Here is an 18,779-nt window from a genome sequence, read left to right as displayed (position 1 = left end):
AGTCAGTGTATTACTGTTTTACTAAGTAAGTGCATAGGATCTGATATTATGTGCCTACTAGGTGCTACGCATTTTTCTAAGTGCTTATTGTTAATTTACTCATTGAATCTTCATGGGAACTCTGTAAATCAGCAAAGTTAGCAAAAATTTTATTTTGGGTGTTTTTTATTTGTTTTGTCTTTTTAGGGCCACACCTGAGGCATATGGAGGTTCCCAGGCTAGGGGTCAAATCAGAGCCTCAGCTGCCACCCTACACCACAGCCACAGCAATGCCAGATCCGAGCTGCATCTGTGACCCACACCACAGCTCCTTAACCCACTGTGCGAGGCCAGAGATGGAACCCGCATCCTCATGGCTATTAGTTGGATTCTTAATCATCTGAGTCACAACAGGAACTCCCGATTTGGTTTTTAAACCATCTTGTTTCCCTTTATCTGAAACAAGCTCTTTTCCCAGTTTACGAAACACAGCAAGTCCCAGCATTTTGGACCGAGATCCTTCTTACAGGGCCCACAGTGCCATGCAGATCCTAGACACAAAGTGGCACACCCCTGGCCTTCTTTTCAGAAGCCTGTGACAGCAACTGAACCTCTCCACTCCAAGACTGGAATGCTGACATACGCCTGATACAAGAGGAAGTTTGAATTGATTGTTAAATATTTGATCAGCAGGAGAAAGAGGAAGCAATGCAAAACAAAACTACCCTCCATGTTGCAGTCAGAGGACCATCTCCTCTGGCAGGCCACGTCAGCCACAGCCAAATGTAAGTGTAATTAGATTGTACGTGTTACTGGGTCTGGAGAAAAAAAGCTGTCTGTCTGATGATGCTGTGTTCCCGCTGCTTTAACTGAAGTGATAACAGATCCACTGTCAAAGAGCCTCTAAGTTCCGTTTCAGTTCTAGATTGTTCTCAACAGTCTGCTCTGGCCAGGAATCATTAGTCCTGAGGACACAGCGCCTACCATTCTCATCACACATAGACTGAGCTGTTCCTCTTGCTGGCGACTTTTTTATTTTTGAAATGTTCCCACTGTAATTTGGATGATAAACTAAAAATCTCCTATAATGTTTGCCATTTAGCGTAAGCACTAATATAACTTCACTGGGTTTGTCTTATGTCTATGCAGTTTTTATAGATAGATAATTAAATGCACAGTTAAAAATTAATTATGGTAAAATATATGTAACATAAAATGTATTTTTAAGTGACAGTTTAGTAGCCTTAAGTACATTTACTTGGTTGTGCAAGCCAATCTCTAGAGGTTTTTTTCAGCTTGCAAAACAAAAACTTGCTTCTTCCTTCCTTTGGACTCTGGAAACCACAATTCTACTTTGTGTTTCTATGAATTTGACTACTCTAGTTACCTCAAATAAGTGAAGTCAAACAGTTTCTATCTTCTTGTGACTTTCTTATTAAACTTAGCATAATGTTCTCAAGATTCATCCATGTTGTAGCATGTGTCAGAATGTCCTTCCTTTTTAAAAGCTGAATAATATTCCACCATATGTAAACATCACATTTGTTTATCCATTCATCCATGGATAAATTGGTTGCTTCTGCTTTTCGGCAATTGTTCGTAGTATTACTATGAATTTACATGAAGTTTTATATCCTACCATTTTATTCCTCATTGTCATATCTATGTATGAACATATATAATTTTTCCAGGTTGATATATAGCCTCCATAATAATCTTTTTTCCTCTGTTTTAACAGCAACATGGCAGTTCTTCAGGCCCATGTAATTAAATCTTTTTCTACAGTTGAACATTTGAGATGTTTCCAGTTTTTCCCTCACTGCCTCCCTCACATTCATTGCCTATGATATTCCCCCTATATTTTAGCCAATTTTAGCTAATTTTCTTAGAATAGATTCCTAAGAAGTGGAATTCCTAGGTTAAAAGGTATGGACATTTTATGACTTAAGAGACAAGAGATAGAAAGCCAAATTGCTTTCTAAAAAAATTGTATCTGGGAGTTCCCCTGATGGCTCAGGGGGTTAAGGGATCCGGCATTGTCACTGCTGTGGTGCAGTGTGTGATTCCTAGCCCCAGAATTTCTGTATACCACGGAGGCACCCCCCCAAAAAAAGAATTATATTTATTTGCATAATGTATACATGCAGTAGTGTATATGAATTTATAATAGTCTGTATGAATTGCAGTGTATACATGCAATGGTGTATATGAATTTATAATAGTGTATATGAATTTCCATTTCTCCATGTTCATCCCAGCTTTATTTTTGTTTATGTTAGAAAATTGAACAGGAGGAAGATAGGCACTGATTCCTGTTTGATCGACAACACTGATTCTTAACAGTGATGGACATTTATGAGAGCACTCCACACTTGGCTAGTGTGTGAGTGCTAGCATGGTTACATTTACCGGGAATGTGTGTATAATGTATATTATATGTATATAGAAGAAATATGCCTGATAAGTGGCAGGGGCTCAATAAATAGCTATTATTGTTGTTGCTGTTGTTTCTATTAATACCCAAAGTATGATGATTGTTGGCCAGTACCTGTTCTCTCAGGCCCTCGGCAACTCTAAACCATGGTTTTCCCACTATATGGGGCATCTGTTGTTTGGTGCTATCTCAGAAGGTTTTATTCTCCCCTGTGGCAAGTGCTCTACCCATGCCCTATGCTGCTAATGCTCTTTGCACACTGCTTCGCTTTGCTGGTGGCTGCCCTGAGACCTCAGAGTACCAAAGCGGTACTTAGAGGGGAGGCCGTGCTGACAGAAGTGTCACTTGGGCCCCAGCAAGACACTGCCCCATGCCCAGAATCTTGTAAATGTCTTTATTATTCCTACAGCTCCTCCATCTTTTGGCTCTAATGCCCTTTTTCCACATTGGCTTAGGCAACAGGGTGTGTAAGGAGGCTGGTATGCCATGCTCCCTGGGTAGGCAGAATGATGCCCATCCCCACAAGATGGCCGTGCTGTAATCCTGGAACCTGTGAATCTGTGGCCTTCCATGGCAAAGGGCCTTTGCCGATGTGAGTAAGTTCAGGATCTTGAGACGGGAAGATTATCTTGAATTATCTGCATGGGCCCAATGTCATTACATGAGTTCTTTTAAGTAAGGAGGGAGACAAGAGGCTAAGAGAGAGAGTCAGAGAGTTAAATGAAGTGGTGGGTGGGGGGACGGGGGGAATCCTGTGCTGCTGCCTTTGAAGGTAGAAGGAGCCACAAGCCAAGAAATGCAGGCAGTCTCTAGAGGCTGGAAAAGGCAAGGTAACAGATTCCCTCCTAGAGTCTCTAGAAAAATTGCAACTCTGCCAACACCTTGCGTTTTAGCCAAATAAGACCTATTTTGGAATTCTGACCTTCAGAACTCTAAGATAATAGACTTTTGTTATAAACCATTAAGTTTGTGGTCATTTGTTGCATCAGCAATAGTACATTCATACTCCTATCCTTCCTCCTATTTCTATGGCTTTCTTCCTATTTCTCTTTCCAACTTTCCTTTGAATCTCTATCTTTTGAGCCATAAATTGAAAGTTCCCAAATTAATTAAGACAAATAGGAGGAACTTACAAGTCCCACATTCAGGACATCTCCACTGCTACTCTGGTTTTTTTTGTTTGTTTGTTCTATATTTTAAGGGCACATCCATGGCATATTAAGGTTCCCAGGCTAGGGGTCAAATTGGAGCTATAGCTGCTGGAATATGCCATAGTCACAGCAGCACAGAATCCAAGCCACATCTGTGAAACATACCATAGCTCACAGCAACACCGGATCCTTAACCCACTGAGCAAGGCCAGGGATTGAACCTGCAACCTCATGGTTCCTGGTCAGGTTTGTTTCCGCTGTGCCACAATGGGAACTCCCTCCACGGTTACTCTGTTCATTCATTGTATTTGCTCTTTTGTAAATTATTTGTGTTCTTTGCTCTACTGATGACCCTTAATGTCATGAAAGTAGAGATCTATAAGGTCACTCCAAGATTCTGCAATGAGCCATCCTCTCTCCTATAGCCATCCATCCAGTCATCTGTTTAAGAAGTATTTGCTGGAGGCTTCTATGAACCAGGCATTGAGATGGCAGTACATAATCTATGGCTACACAGAGGCCATAGGTGTTGGATTTTTATACTTGAGAATAACATGCATAGATTGCGTATATTTTCTCTTCTTTTTTTTCCCTTTTTTCTTTTTTTTCCTTTGGTCCTGCAGGTGTTCTAAGATTTTTTTTCTTTCCAGAAAGCAATTGGATACATAGAGCCTTTTTGCTTAAGTAGCAAGGGACAGGAACTGTCCTCTGGTTCCATTTTATCTTCCAATTTGTATTCAGACCCAGACAAGAGTTAATGGGTTTGATGGAAGATAAGCACAGATGAAAAACAGCGTGTAGCCCAGTGCATCTTTGTTTAGGATAATTTCTCTCCTCTCTTTATCCTCCTCAGTGCTGCTCTCCTGCCTCTGACGCAGGGAGCTAAGGTTCCAATTAAATCTCTGTGGACAAAGGGCACACATGACATCCTCAGATAACAGGTGGCAATAAATCCATCAGCACGTCCACTTTCAGAGAGGAGTCCCTGCTGAACTGCCAACAGCTGCCAATACCTCACTGAGTCCCTCACACAAGGTGGGCTCTAAGGTAAGATGTTTCTCTCTCTGGACACATTTAATCCTTCCTTGTAATTTGTGTCTTTCAATAGAAAATTATGACCTTAAAGTTTACTGCTGCTTTGTCAACAAATGTCTGGTTTCGTTTGTTGTTGTGGTTTGGTTTGGTTTGCTTGTATATTTTTGATCTGTCCTCAGAGTTCTTATTCCATTTTATATGTTTTAGTTTTCCATTGCTTTTTTTTTGTCCCTTTTTTAATGCATACATTTCCTATGTATCTTAAATCAACTTGCATTTAGAAATACTTTTTTTCTTAACACAGAGAAATATAGAGTCTTAAATGATTTGCTTTCATTTTCTGGTTAAAACTGATGTGGAAATTTAGTTCTGTGGGCACCACTTGGTCACTTGGAACTGTAATATGGACGGTGTGCTTCCAACCCTTGCCTTAGCAAGGAGCAGCTCAGTGCTGGGATATTTCCAACATTTGAGGCTGACTATTGAACCCTAATGATAATCATTTAAAATGATTTACTGCATGTGTTATGGGAGTAGTTAATTATAGAAGGATTATAAAATAATTAGAAATTACAGGAAAGGAAAAAAGAAGATAATTTAAGTCATTGATTACAGCTGGCACTTGGGCATGTATCTGTCTAGTCTTTTAAAATGGCACATATAGGAGTTCCCGTCGTGGCGCAGTGGTTAATGAACCCGACTAGGAACCATGAGGTTGCGGGTTCGGTCCCTGCCCTTGCTCAGTGGGTTAACGATCTGGCGTTGCCGTGAGCTGTGGTGTAGGTTGCAGACGCGGCTCGGATCCCGCGTTGCTGTGGCTCTGGCGTTGGCCGGTGGTTGCAGCTCCGATTGGACCCCTAGCCTGGGAACCTCCATATGCCAAGGGAGCGGCCCAAGAAATAGCAAAAAAAAAAAAAAAAAAAAAAAATCTTAAAAAAAATAAAAAATAAAAAAATAAAATGGCACATATATGTTTCCTTTTCATAGAATTGAGGTCAAGCTATAAATACAGTTTAAAATCCTTTTTTTCTTAACATATTAAGAGTATTTTCTACGTCATCACAATTATTTTAAAACATTATTTGAAGAGCTAGCTATGTTTCATCATCAACATGTATCATTTTTCGTTAAGATAAATCATTCAACAATTATTAGTTTTAAACATAAATCTTTGGCTGCATTTCTGATTATTTCTTTAAGATAGATTTCAAATCAAGGGATATACAATTTTTAGAGCCTGATCTATTTCATGATGGTGATGTATTTAAAAATTTATAAGATTGGGGAGTTCCTGTTGGGCTCAGAGGAAATGAATCTGACTAGTATCCATGAGGATGCAGATTTGATCCCTGACCTTGCTCAGTGGGTTAAGGATCCACCGTTGCCACATGTAGTTTGCAGATGTGGCTTGGATCCTGCGTTGCTGTGGCTGAGACACAGGCCAGCAGCTGTAGCTCTGATTCATCCCCTAGCTAGGGAACTTCTGTATGTCACAGGTGCACATACAGAAAAATTATAAGATTGGAATTCTTTTTTTTCCTCTTTCTCTCTCTCTCTCTTTTTTCTTTTTGCTTTTGGTTTAGGGTCACACCTGCAGCATATGGAGGTTCCCAGGCTAGGGGTTGAAACGGAGCTGCAGATGCCGGCCTGCACCACAGCCGCAGCAACTTGGGATCCAAGCCACATCTGTGACCTACACCACAGCTCATGGCAACACTGGATCCTTAACCCACTGAACAGGGCCAGGGATCGAACCCGAAACCTCAAGGTTCCTAGTTGGATTCGTTTCTGCTGCACCACGACAGGAACTCCCAAGATTGGAATTTTTGACACTTATAACAGCAGAAACATAAAAGAAAATGAAATTCTTCCTAGCAGCTGTTATTACCTGAAGTTTAACAAAATGCCGTGACTTAATGCTGACTAATGACATGAAATCCAAAGTAGAAAATGACTTATGAAAGCTAGTATTTTATTTGCACAAAGTAGCACACCTTTCTAAGCCAGAGTTTATAGCTTCAACATCGAAGAAGGGTGTTTCTGGTACCACAGGGCAAGGGAGGATGATGGAGTACATTCCTGTGAGTTACAGCACTTGAAGAGTTCCTGTCGAGGTGCAGTGGATACAGATCTGTCTAGGAACCATGAGGTTGCGGCCTCCCTCAGTGGGTTAAGAATCTGGCATTGCCGTGAGCTGTGCTGTAGGTTGCAGATGCTGCTCGAATCTGGCATTGCTGTGGCTGTGGTGTAGGCTGGCAGCTGTAGCTCGGATTCAGTCCCTAGCCTGGGAACCTCCTTATGCTGTGGGTGCAGCCCTAAAAAGACGAAAATAAACAAACAAAAAAACCACCTGAGATTTTGTTCTAATTTTACACTGATTGTGCGACCCAAGACAAATCTCTTAGCCTCTTGCGTCTCAGATTTCTCTTCTATGAGATGACGGGGTTGGTCTAGGTCAGTGTTTCTCTGTGGGCAGCATCAATAACAGTTGTGGCACATGGTCTATTTTGGGGTGATGCATGGACCACTGGCCATAATTTTTGGGGTGGTACATAGACATAGACAATAATTTACTGGCGTGGCACATGAAGTTATATTCGTAAACAACAGTATTTCTGTTTTTAGAAAGAATGGATTTGGGGTGTTCCCATCGTGGCTCAGTGGTTAGCGAATCCAACTAGGAACCATGAGGTTGCAGGTTCAATCCCTGCCCTTGCTCAGTGGGTTAGGGATCTGGTGTTTCCCTGAGCTCTGGTGTAGGTTGCAGACACAGACTGGATCCCTGAATTGCTGTGGCTGTGGCGTAGGCCGGTGGCTACAGCTCCGCTTAGATCCCTAGCCTGGGAATCTCCACATGCCGTGGGAGTGGCCCAAGAAATGGCAAAAAGACCAAAAAAAAAAAGAATCGAATAGAGACCCAGGCATAGAAAAGTTTCCAGCACCATACTAGCATGTGTGGCTCTTTGTACTTCTCATATTCATAGCTGAGTTTCACTTGTCTGGGCAGAATTTACCCCCTTTTCTGCAAAGGCTGCAGAAGACCCGTAACTGTAAGAGGATCCTCCCTAAGAGCCTGGCAGAGAAGACGCCCCCGGCCCAGCCCTCACCATGCTCAGGGCAGTTTGGGATGCTCCCCAGCAGTTGCTGAAGAAGGGGAGAGGGTCCCCGAAGCTGGTGCTGCTGGTGGTGTTTGTCGCCCTGCTCCTGGACAACATGCTGCTTACTGTGGTGGGTACGTTCGGGGGTCTTGGTGCTGGGGGGCTAATCTGCTCAGGGTCCCAGCAGGCAGCACACACCCTGTGAGAACTCAGCAGTGAATGGACTTGAGAAGCTTTCCTTTGATGCTTGAAAACACAAAGATTGCTGGGGATTGGAGGAAACAGCAGGAAATGGAGTCTGAAGCATGCCAGCCTTTGCTGAAAGACCCCAGAGGTTTAGAGAGAAAGAGATTCAGAGCATCTATTCAAAACAAAGAGACTGACATGGAGCCAAACCTGGCATTACTTTTCTTCCTCCCTGTACCATTTTCCCAAGGTCCTGAGAGGCCAACAGGCCTCTGAGATAGCATCTTTTCACTGTGTTGCCATCCAGCATCTGCTCTATCAAAATACACATTTACTATAGATCTCCAACTCCTTATCAAAAGCTACCTTTCCTGTGGTTCATTCCCTCACAGTCCTTCTTTTCAGTTGGTGGTCTATCAGTTTTTACATTCACTTATGCCAGTACATTTTTACATGTGTCAATCTGTTTCCTCTCCTGGGTAAAATACATTATTTATTTATTTAGCTATGGCCTCAGCCATGACATGCAGAAATTCCCAGGTCAGGGATTGAACCTGAGCCACAGCAGTGACAACAATGCTAAATCCTTAATCACTAGGCCACCAGGGAACTCCAAAATATATGCTTTTTAAATTCTTATTTTTATTTATTTTTATTTTTTTGTCTTTTTAGGGCCGCACCTGTGATCTATAGAAGTTCCCAGGCTAGGGGTCAAATCGGAGCCGCAGCCACAGTAACACTGGATCCTAACCCACTGAGCAAGGCCAGGGGTGGAACCTGCGTCCTCATGGTTAGTAGTCAGGTTCATTACCTCTGAGCCATGACAGGAACTCCCAAAATACGAGAATCTTTCTGAGACAAAGTGTTTCTCCAATATAATCATGTCTCATTATTTGTGGTAGTTATGCTCTATAAAGTTTCTGTGACCACTGGATTTAATCAGTACTAAATAATTGCTCCTCGGGGAAACACATACACACACACATGTAGCTTATGATCTTAAATCTTAAAGACAACACATTCTGGTAGATTTTATTTTCCTTGCAAAAGAGAACATGAGGTTCGGAAGTGTTAAGCGACTTGGCTGAGACCACCGCACTAACCGGTGCTGAGCTGGGATTCAAGCTCTGCCCAACCAGCCCCAGAGCTGGAGCTTCTTGCCCTCATTGTCTTGCCCCTGCCATCTCCAGGCTCTGCATCTCTTTGTGAGAACTAAAACAAGAAGGCAGAGCCCACCTCGTTCAAGCTTAGCTGCAAAAGTGAGCATTTGTGACTCAGTATTTCCTCCAATCTCTGCATATCTAAGAAAAATGGCTCCATGAGCGTTGACTTTGTGATTACAAATAAATGTTGACCAGTAGGCGAATTAACCGATATGGAATCTGAGAATAGCGAGGATCAAGTGTGTGATAGTTGGAATGTAGGTACTTAAGCAAACAGGATGGTCTGGGCAGGCACAGTCTTTGAGTAGGCTTCAAATCATGCCACTCAGACACCTTCGTGAGCTTGAATCTGAACTTCATGGTAATGCCTCTGAACTGACAGGTGATCCAAAGACTGTCTGTGCTTAGCCCTCATCACATTGTTCTTCTTAACTTTCAGTGCCCATTGTGCCCACCTACCTCTACGCCATAGAGTTCAAAGATGTCAACACTTCTCTGTACCTGGGCCCAACCACAACTACCCAGCCTGCCCTCGCTTCTGCCTTGTCCACCATCTTCTCCTTCTTTGAAAACAACACCGTAGCCGTCGAAGAAAGTGTGCCAAGTGGCACAGCGTGGACAAATGGCACTTCTGGCACTACCCCCCCTCCTGTCACCGAAGCCATCGCAACACATGAAAACAACTGCTTTCAAGGCACAGAATTCTTGAAGGAAGAGAACATATGGGTCGGGGTTCTGTTTGCTTCCAAGGCTCTGATGCAACTTCTGGTCAACCCATTCGTGGGGCCTCTCACCAACAGGTATCTCAGTGGGTGCAGGGCCCCATAGGGTACCCAGGGACTCAGAAATAAGAGGATGGGCTGAGGTATCAGAAAGGTAGTTAAAGAGATTTGAAAAAGGAAAACTCACTTGTCTGCATGCCAGAGACGTCAGCTCTTTGGGAACCTGATTACCCCAAAGGATAACAGGATATTGATGAAGTGCCTTGGGCATCAGATTTTCTGGGTGATACAATGACTGTTGAGCACCAAGGCAAGAACCAGCGAACAGACGTATGTTATGGGTTTACTTCCCTGTCCTGGAACATGACTCAGTTGGGGCAAGGGTGGAAATAGGATAGGCTTATTGAAGTCCAGAGCACTGGTTCCTTAGTAGTTACGTTTGGGATTATCCTGATGTTTCAAAAAAAGGTATATGCACTAGGACTAGATTATCCTTTCTGGCAAAGAGGATTTGGGTCCCGGCCTGTAGATAAATTTGCATGTTGTTTATATGCATTCACATGTCGTAGTCTATCTCTATATCTTTTTTTTTTTTTTGCCTTTTTGCCTTTTCTAAGGCCGCTTCTGCGGCACATGGAGGTTCCCAGGCTAGGGGTCTAATCAGAGCTGTAGCCGCCCGCCTGCGCCACAGCCACAGCAACGCCAGATCTGAGCCGCATCTGTGACCCACACCACAGCTCAAGGCAACGCTGGGTCCTTAACCCACTGAGAAAGGCCAGGGATTGAACCCACAGCCTCATGGTTCCTAGTCGGATTTGTTAACCACTGAGCCACGATGGGAACTCCAAGCTCTGTATCTTCATGCAGAGACATGTCTTACCATGCACTCAACTGCATTTCTGTTCCTAGTTACATGAAAAATACAGTGCAAGTTATGTGGATGCCTATTGAAATAGTATCTTTTTTTTTTTTTTTTCCGGCTCATTGGATTTATTTATTTATTTTTAATGATTTTTATTTTTTCCATTATAGTTGATTTACGGTGTGTCTTTTTTTTCTTCTTCTTCTTCTAATTCTCTTTTAGGATTGGATATCACATTCCCATGTTTGCTGGCTTTGTTATCATGTTTATGTCCACAGTTAGTAAGTAATTTGCCTCCTCTTTTCTTCCTTTCCCTGATTGATTTTATCTCGGGCACTACCGTGAAAAGAACAAGGTCAAGTCAGATAATTAGTCATCTGACTCTGTGGCCTGTGACACTGATTTAAATGCTTTCCACTTTTCATTTTGGGGATTAAAGCAGTAGTGGTGACTCAGTCTAGTCGGAATTTGTATATTCTGCTATAAAAGAAGAGATACTACATTTCCTCCAGCTGGGGAAAATCGGGAAGGCTTTTTGTTTTTGTTTTTGGCTGTACCCCAAGACATATGGAAGGAATCAAACCTGAGCCACAGCAGCGACCCGAGCCACAGCAATAACAACACTGGATTCTTAACTACTAGGCCACCAGGGAACTCCAAAATACATATTTTTAAATAAGAATCTTCCTGAGACAAATTGGTTATCCGGTACAGTCATTGCTATAAACTTTCTGTCAACACTGGATTTAATCAATACTAAATAATTGCTCCTAGAGGAAATACACACACACACACACACACACACGTGCACACCCCATAGAGATTATAATCTTAAATCCTAAAAACAGTACATCCAAGAGATCGTGTTTTCTTTATAAAAGGGAACATGTGGTTCAGAAGCGTTAAGTTCCCACTAGAGAACTCTGTGAAGGTTGTTTTAATGTGTATGCTATAGGCTGTATGTGTGTATCAGGAATCCCTTGAATGAGTTTAGTATAAACTTCCCATCTTTTTTAGTGTGTGTGTCATTTGTCTTTTGTCTTTTTAGGGCTGCACCCGAGGCATATGGAGGTTGCCAGGCTAGGGGTTGAATCGGAGCTGTAGCCACCAGCCTACACCACAGCCGCAGCAACTCCGGATCTGAGCCTCATCTGCAACCTACACCACAGCTCATGGCAGTGCTGGATCCTGAACCCACTGAGCGAGGCCAGGGATCAAACCTGTGTCCTCATGGATATTAGTCAGATTTGTTTCCACTGAGCCACAATGGCAACTCCTAAACCTCCCATCTTTGAGAAGAGATTGTATTATTTTGATAGGCAGGGGTAAAGGGCAACTAACAACCTAAATCAAACAATAGCAACTGGAAAATTTTGAAAAGTCTACTTGCCTTCAAAGAAATGCTGTTAAAGGTTATAGCTTTGGAGACCAAATTTGCTAAGGAAACAAGAAAGAGACAGTCTACCCAGTAGCAGATAAGTGTTCCCAATAAAATGGAGATGGAAGAAGAGCAATAAGTGAAATAAAATACATCTGAAACTGACCCTGAGAAAAGAAGAAAGGATGAATGTGGGGGTGTGGTGGGGGGAAGTTAATAAAGGGGAAGGCAGGAGTTCCCATCGTGGTGCGTCGGAAACTAGGTGCCATCCGACTAGGAACCATGAAGCCTCGGGTTCGATCCCTGGCCTCGCTTAGTGGGTTAAGGATCTGCCATTGCTGTGAGCTGTGGTGTAGCTCGCAGACACAGCTCAGATCCCTAGTTGCTGTGGCTGTGGTGTAGGCCAGCAGCTGTAGCTCCGATTCCACCCCTAGCCTGGGACCCTCCATATGCCGTGGGTGTGGCCCTAAAAAAAAGTGGGGGCAAAAAAATAAATAAATAAAGGGGAAGGCAGCCTGATGCCTCCGCTGCCTCCCTGCTCCGAGTAACACTCCTCCTTCTCCCTCTTATTTATTTATTTATTTATTTATTATTTATTTATTTATTTATTGTCTTTTTTGCCATTTCTTGGGCCGCTTCCACAGCATATGGAGGTTCCCAGGCTAGGGGTGGAATTGGAGCTGTAGCCACTGACCTACGACACAGCCACAGCAATGCAGGATCCGAGCCGCAGCTGCAACCTACACCACAGCTCACGGCAACACCGGATTCTTAACCCACTGAGCAAGGGCAGGGACCGAACCCACAACCTTGTGGTTCCTAGTCGGATTCGTTAACCACTGCGCCAGGACAGGAACTCCCTCCCTCTTATTTTTTTAAAATTGCCTTTCTTTTACTTTCATGCTTTTTTCTGTTGCTCTTCGTTCAGTTTTCTCCACTTCCAGTATAGGACTTGACTCCTATCAACCAATGCTAAACAGGAATTTGCTGCCTTTGGGGCTGGAAGGTGCAGAGTGCAGGAGCTCACTGTGTGAATTTCTATCTGAGAACTGCAGCACTTGAGATGTTCTTGCTAAATCAAAGAAAGTGAGCAAATTAGAGTTGGAAATTTTTATTGAACTTCCAGGAGCACAGCCTAGGCTACACAGTAAATTAAAAGCTAAGAAGATGCTCTCTTTCATCAAACGAGACATAATTCCTAGCACAAACCTTTACGGAATACCCATATTATGCTTTGATGGTGAAGTCATGGAGGGAAGGTAAAGAATGACAGGAATGTTTCCAGCTACCCAGGAGTTTTTCTTTTGCTCTTTTTAAGTTTTATTGAAGTATGGTTAATTTACAATGTTGTATTAATTTCTGCTGTACAACAAAGTGATTCAGTTATCCATATACACATATCCATTCTTGTTTTGTTTTGTTGTCTTTTTGCCTTTTCTAGGGCCGCTCCCATGGCATATGGAGGTTCCCAGGCTAGGGGTTGAATCAGAGCTGTAGCCCCTGGCCTACGCCAGAGCCACAGCAACGCGGGATCCGAGCCGCAGCTGCAACCTACACCACAGCTCACAGCAACACTGGATCCTTAACCTACTGAGCAAAGCCAGGGATCGAACCCACAACCTCATGGTTCTTAGTTGGATTTGTTAACCACTAAGCCACGACGGGAACTCCACATATCCATTCTTTTTCAGATTCTTTTCCCACACAGGTTATCACAGAATGTTGCATGGGGTTCCCTGTGCTCTACAGCAGGTCCCCACTGACCATCTATTCCCTATATGATAGTGTGCATGCGCCAATCCCAAACCCCAATCCATCCCTCCTCCCACCTTTCTCCTTTGTTAACCAGAAGTTTATTTTCTTTGTTAGTTTTTCTTTTTTTGGCCTCCCGTGGCATGTGGAATTTCCCAACCAGGGATCAGATCTGAGCCACAGTTGTGAGCTATACCGGCAGCTTGGACTGGGCATCAAATCCGCTCCAGAGACACCACAAATCCCACTGCCTCACAGAAGGAACTCCAGTTTAATTTTACTTTGGTCTTCCTAAACAGGGTGACCGGACTTCTCGTCATGGCTCAGCAGGTAATGAACCCGACTAGTATCCATGGGGATGCACGTTCGATCCCTGGCCTCGCTCAGTGGGTTAAGGATCCGGCGTTGCCGTGAGTTGTGGTGTAGGTTGTAAACACAGCTCAGATCCTGCCTTGCTGTGTCTGAGGTGTAGGCTGGCAACCGTAGCTCTGATTCAACCCCTGTACCTCTGATTCGACCCCTAGCCTGGGAATTTCCACTAGCCATGGGTTTGGCCCTAAAAAGACAATAAAATAAAATAAAAACATAAGCAGGGTGATTAGCCATCCTAGTTTGCCTGGCACTGAGGGACTTCCCAGGGTGCGAGCCTTATTATTTTTTTTAAAGTATAATTGATTTCCAGTGTTGTGCCAGTTCCTGCTGTGCAGGATATAAGACTTTTGATTTTAAAACCAGGAAGGTCCTGGGCAGCCAGAGATGAGCTGGTTACTCAATTCTCAAAGGATATAGGGATAGCTGACCTTGAACAGACTGGAAATCAGAAGGCCTAGAAGAGGGCGTCACAGGCTTGGCAAGGAGATACCACAATATTTGCATGTTTGGGAGACGGTGTGATCATGTCGGGAGCTAATGGGGGAAGATTATAAGCACAACCAAAGACATCTCTAATGAACAGGCAAAGGGGTTCAAACTCTGCTGACTCAGACGCTGGGGGAGAGGATCTTCTCTCTTTCAGTGACGTTGTCCTGGAATTGGGGGTGAGACGTGCCTGGACTTACCAACCTTACCGCCAACACCCTGTAATTTAGTTTTTGATAACACATTCCTGTTTGGTTCTCAGTTTTCTGTATGTTAGTCACGAGTAGACTGAATCTCCTCAAGGGCATAACCTGGATAAAATCTCTCTATTTTTTTTTTTACTTTTTAGGACTGCACCCATGGCACATGAAAGTTGCCCAGGCTAGGGGATCGAATCAGAGCTACAGCTGCCGGGCTATACCACAGCTCACAGCAATGCTGGATCCTTAACCCACGGAGCAAGGCCAGTGGTTGAACCTGTGTTTTCATGGATACTAGTTGGATTCGCTTCCGCTATGCCACAACAGGAACTCCCCCAGATAGTCTCTTGATTTCACATCTGCACAGAGTCTGGCACAGCTGCATGTTCTGTATTATTTAATAAATATTCACTGACTTTTTTTTTTAACTTTTAACTTTTTTTTTTTTTTTAAGGGCCGCACCTTCGGCATATGGAAGTTCCCAAGCTAGCTAGGGGTCAAATTGGAGCTACAGCTGCCAGTCTGTGCCATAGCCACAGCCACCATTACCTGGGATCCAGGTCTCATCTGTGACTTGTACCACAGCTCACAGCAACGCGGGATCCTTAACCCACTGAGTGAGACCAGGGATTGAACCCAAATCTTCATGGATACTAGCCAGGTTCGTAACCTGCTGAGCCACAACAGGAACTCCAGTATTCACTGATTTAATTTGGCTAAAAGGCCTTCCAGTATAAGGGAAAAGATCTGATTGGATCACAAAGTATTACTTTTTATCCAGTGCCTATGGGCCTGCAAGCATACATAGCTTGTGTCCTACACTCCAGATGACCCAACGGGGCTCAAAAAATGGCAGAGATGAAGTCTGGGTGTTATATGTGGAGAATCCAGAAGTAGGGGCTCAGGACTAGTTCCCAGCCCAGGGCATTCACAGACAGCCCTGACCCCAGTGTTGGGCTTTAAGCAGGAAATGTAGACACCCAGCCTTCCATCCATTGTGAGATGGATCGGTTTATGTTTCTTTGGTTTCTCAGTCTTCATGCCAATTAAAGTGGAGTCCTAATTAAGGGGAGGAGATTAGAAAGCCAACTCTGAAAACAGGGAGCAGTGATCAGGTTTTATTAACACGTGCGCATAATGGCTCATATCTGCCATAAGGGGGGCCCACTTTCTGGTGGCCAGGGAATCAAAGGCAATTTGCTAACCGGATCATTCTTGCTCTTCTCATTGCCCAGTGTTTGCTTTTTCTGGTACCTATGCTTTGCTCTTTGTGGCCCGAACCCTTCAAGGCATTGGATCTTCATTTTCATCTGTTGCAGGTAATGCTGACATTATGTGTGCACATGAGAATACACACACACACACACACCTCTTACTACCTTCAGGCCCTATAAGATTTATATGAAGAAATTACAGAAAATAACATCATACGAAGCAGAGATTATGGCTTAAATACAGACAAGGAATTCCCATTGTGGCCCAGAAGGTTAAGTACACGCACAGTGCCCATGAGTCTGTGGGTTCAATCCCTGGCCTCACTCTGTAGATTAAAGATCCAGCATTGCGGTGAGCTCTGGTGTAGGTCGCAGACATGGCTTGGATTTGGTGTGGCTGTGGCTGTGGTGTAGGGTGGCAGCTGTAGCTCTGACATGGCCCCTAGGCTGGGAACCTCCATATGCTAAAGGTGTGGCCCTGAAAAGCAAGAATACATACATACATACATACATACATAAATAACAAATAAGACAAACAACTAAAAAACAAGACAATCATAGTGTTGCCAGCAGTGCCTTTAAATCCCTAAGCCTGACATGACATTCTTTGATATCAGATGCCACTCGCTCAGGTCAGCCCTCACGGTAAAACTATGAAGTAGGTCAGGTTATTGTTTAATGCCATGCCATAGCCTTTTCTCTGTGCCTCTCTTAACAGGTTGTAGGAATAGTCATGTTAATACTACTGGTAATACCCTCTCAGTTTGCAGAGTATTATCAAATACAATGTTTAGTGTAATCCTGTGAAGTAGGGATTTTATGCCGTCTTACACGGGAGAAAGTGGGTCTAAGAGCCCGAGCCAGGCCCTCTCCCAGGTCCTCAGTGCTTTCATACTCTCCTTTGGGCACCCCCATCGAATAGGACCATGCTCTGTGTTTCAAAGGTTTCCCTTTCCTTGACCTACTCTATATCCTTGGATTCAGGGAAGGATAAAATGATAGGAAGTGCAGGATCATGAGACAGTGGTTTTTGCATTACCTTTCCCTTTTGCGTTTCCAATAATATTCTGAACAGGAGCGAGCAATGTGGGCACTCAAGGGACATGGGGCAGGCAGTATGTATAAAAGACTATGAGTTAGGTTCTATAAATCCCTTCAAATTGAAACTCTAGCTAAGACGGGACCTGAAGCTATAATAAGGCTGAGACCCAGGGCTCGGTGCAGCGGGGCAGACAGAGAGAGCTCCTGTGTGTTCACTCTACCTGCCTCTTCCCTTTCAGGTCTTGGGATGCTGGCAAGTGTCTACACTGATGACCATGAGAGAGGGAAGGCCATGGGAATTGCCTTGGGGGGCCTGGCTTTGGGGGTGCTGGGTAAGTGCACCTGGCCACAGGTCTGACTTCAGTAGGGTGAGGTCCTGCAGACCCTTCAGAGACGGCACCAGGAAGCAGGTGATTCTAAGGTCGTGGAAGACTTTCCTTTCTTCTCTGTCCAATCTTTTTTTTTTTTTTTTCTTTTTAGGGCCACACCCAGGGCATGTGGAGGTTCCCAGGCTAGGGGTCAAATCAGAACTACAGCTGCCTGCCTACACCACAGCCACAGTAACATGGGATCTGAGCCCCGTCTGCCACCTACACCACAGCTCATGGCAACACTGATTCCTTAACCCACTGAGCGTGGCCAGGGATGAATGCACACCCTCATGGTACCTAGTCGGATTCGCTCCTGCTGTGCCACAACGGGAACTCCATGTCCAATCAAGTTTTGAGTCCTGAAATTTTGCTCAGGAAAAGCAGACTCTCTTTCCCCTTAGAAGCTGACTAGCCCATAAGGGCATAAGAATGGTCCAGAAACCTAGTCTATTCAAGGGGGTAAATAAATTTCTACCTGTTGATAGCCGCTGCCTCAACTCTGTGTCATGTGTGGCCACTGTTTTCAACTTTAGAACATACTCTTTGTCATATTTTGTGCTAAATACTTACATAACCTGCTTTTTTTTTTTTTTTGTCTTTTTGCTATTTCTTTGGGCCGCTGCCGCGGCATATGGAGGTTCCCAGGCTAGGGGTCTAATCGGAGCTGTAGCCACCGGCCTACGCCAGAGCCACAGCAACGCAGGATCCGAGCCGCGTCTGCAACCTACACCATAGCTCACGACAACGCCGGATCGTTAACCCACTGAGCAAGGGCAGGGACCGAACCCGCAACCTCATGGTTCCTAGTCGGATTCGTTAACCACTGCACCACGACGGGAACTCCACATAACCTGCTTTAATCCTCACCGCCACTCTGTGAAGGAGGAATGATTGTCCCCATTATGGAGATAAGGAGAAGAAAGGTTAACAGCCATCCAAGGTCACAGGGCCAGGAAATGCCAGAGCCAGGAGACAGATGCAGATTTTCCCAAACTCCAAACCATACATAACATTTTACGTTCCTTGAGGTTCATTCTAAATCTGATTTAATTGATTAGTCCAAAAAGCCACAGAGTTCCTGTCGTGGCTCAGTGGAAACGAATCTGACTAGTATCCATGTGGATGCAGGTTCCATCCCTGGCCTCAGGGTTGCCTGAGGATCCAGGGTTGCCGTGAGCTGTGACATAGGTCACAGACAAGGCTCGGATCTGGTGTTGCTGTGGCTGTGGTTCGCTCCTCTAGCCTGGGAACCTCCATATGCCACAGGTGTGGCCCTAAAATGCAAAAAATAACAATTTAAAAAAAAAAGGAAAGAAAGAAAGAAAAAAGCCACTT

General features: G+C 44.1%; 1 protein-coding gene across 2 annotated transcripts in view; it reads left to right on the top strand.

The window, feature by feature from the left end:
• The first annotated feature begins 404 nt into the window (after positions 1-404).
• The window catches only part of SLC18A1 (solute carrier family 18 member A1), a 35,590-nt gene continuing 17,215 nt past the window's right edge, over positions 405-18,779 (top strand). The window contains exons 1-8 of one of the 2 annotated variants that reach the window (XM_047760200.1): positions 405-764; positions 2,869-3,005; positions 4,418-4,611; positions 7,607-7,831; positions 9,486-9,846; positions 10,853-10,911; positions 16,054-16,137; positions 17,313-17,405. In XM_047760200.1, coding sequence (XP_047616156.1) covers positions 7,708-7,831; positions 9,486-9,846; positions 10,853-10,911; positions 16,054-16,137; positions 17,313-17,405 — 721 coding nt within the window. In that variant the 5' untranslated portion in view covers positions 405-764; positions 2,869-3,005; positions 4,418-4,611; positions 7,607-7,707. The remainder of the gene's footprint in view (positions 765-2,868; positions 3,006-4,417; positions 4,612-7,606; positions 7,832-9,485; positions 9,847-10,852; positions 10,912-16,053; positions 16,138-17,312; positions 17,406-18,779) is intronic. The other variant, XM_047760199.1, reaches the window with a different exon arrangement.

This window comes from Phacochoerus africanus, chromosome 15 (assembly GCF_016906955.1).
Source record: "Phacochoerus africanus isolate WHEZ1 chromosome 15, ROS_Pafr_v1, whole genome shotgun sequence".
Taxonomy (NCBI): domain Eukaryota; kingdom Metazoa; phylum Chordata; class Mammalia; order Artiodactyla; family Suidae; genus Phacochoerus; species Phacochoerus africanus.
The sequence above is the reverse complement of the archived record's forward strand: the minus strand, read 5'-3'. Positions and strand labels throughout refer to the sequence as shown.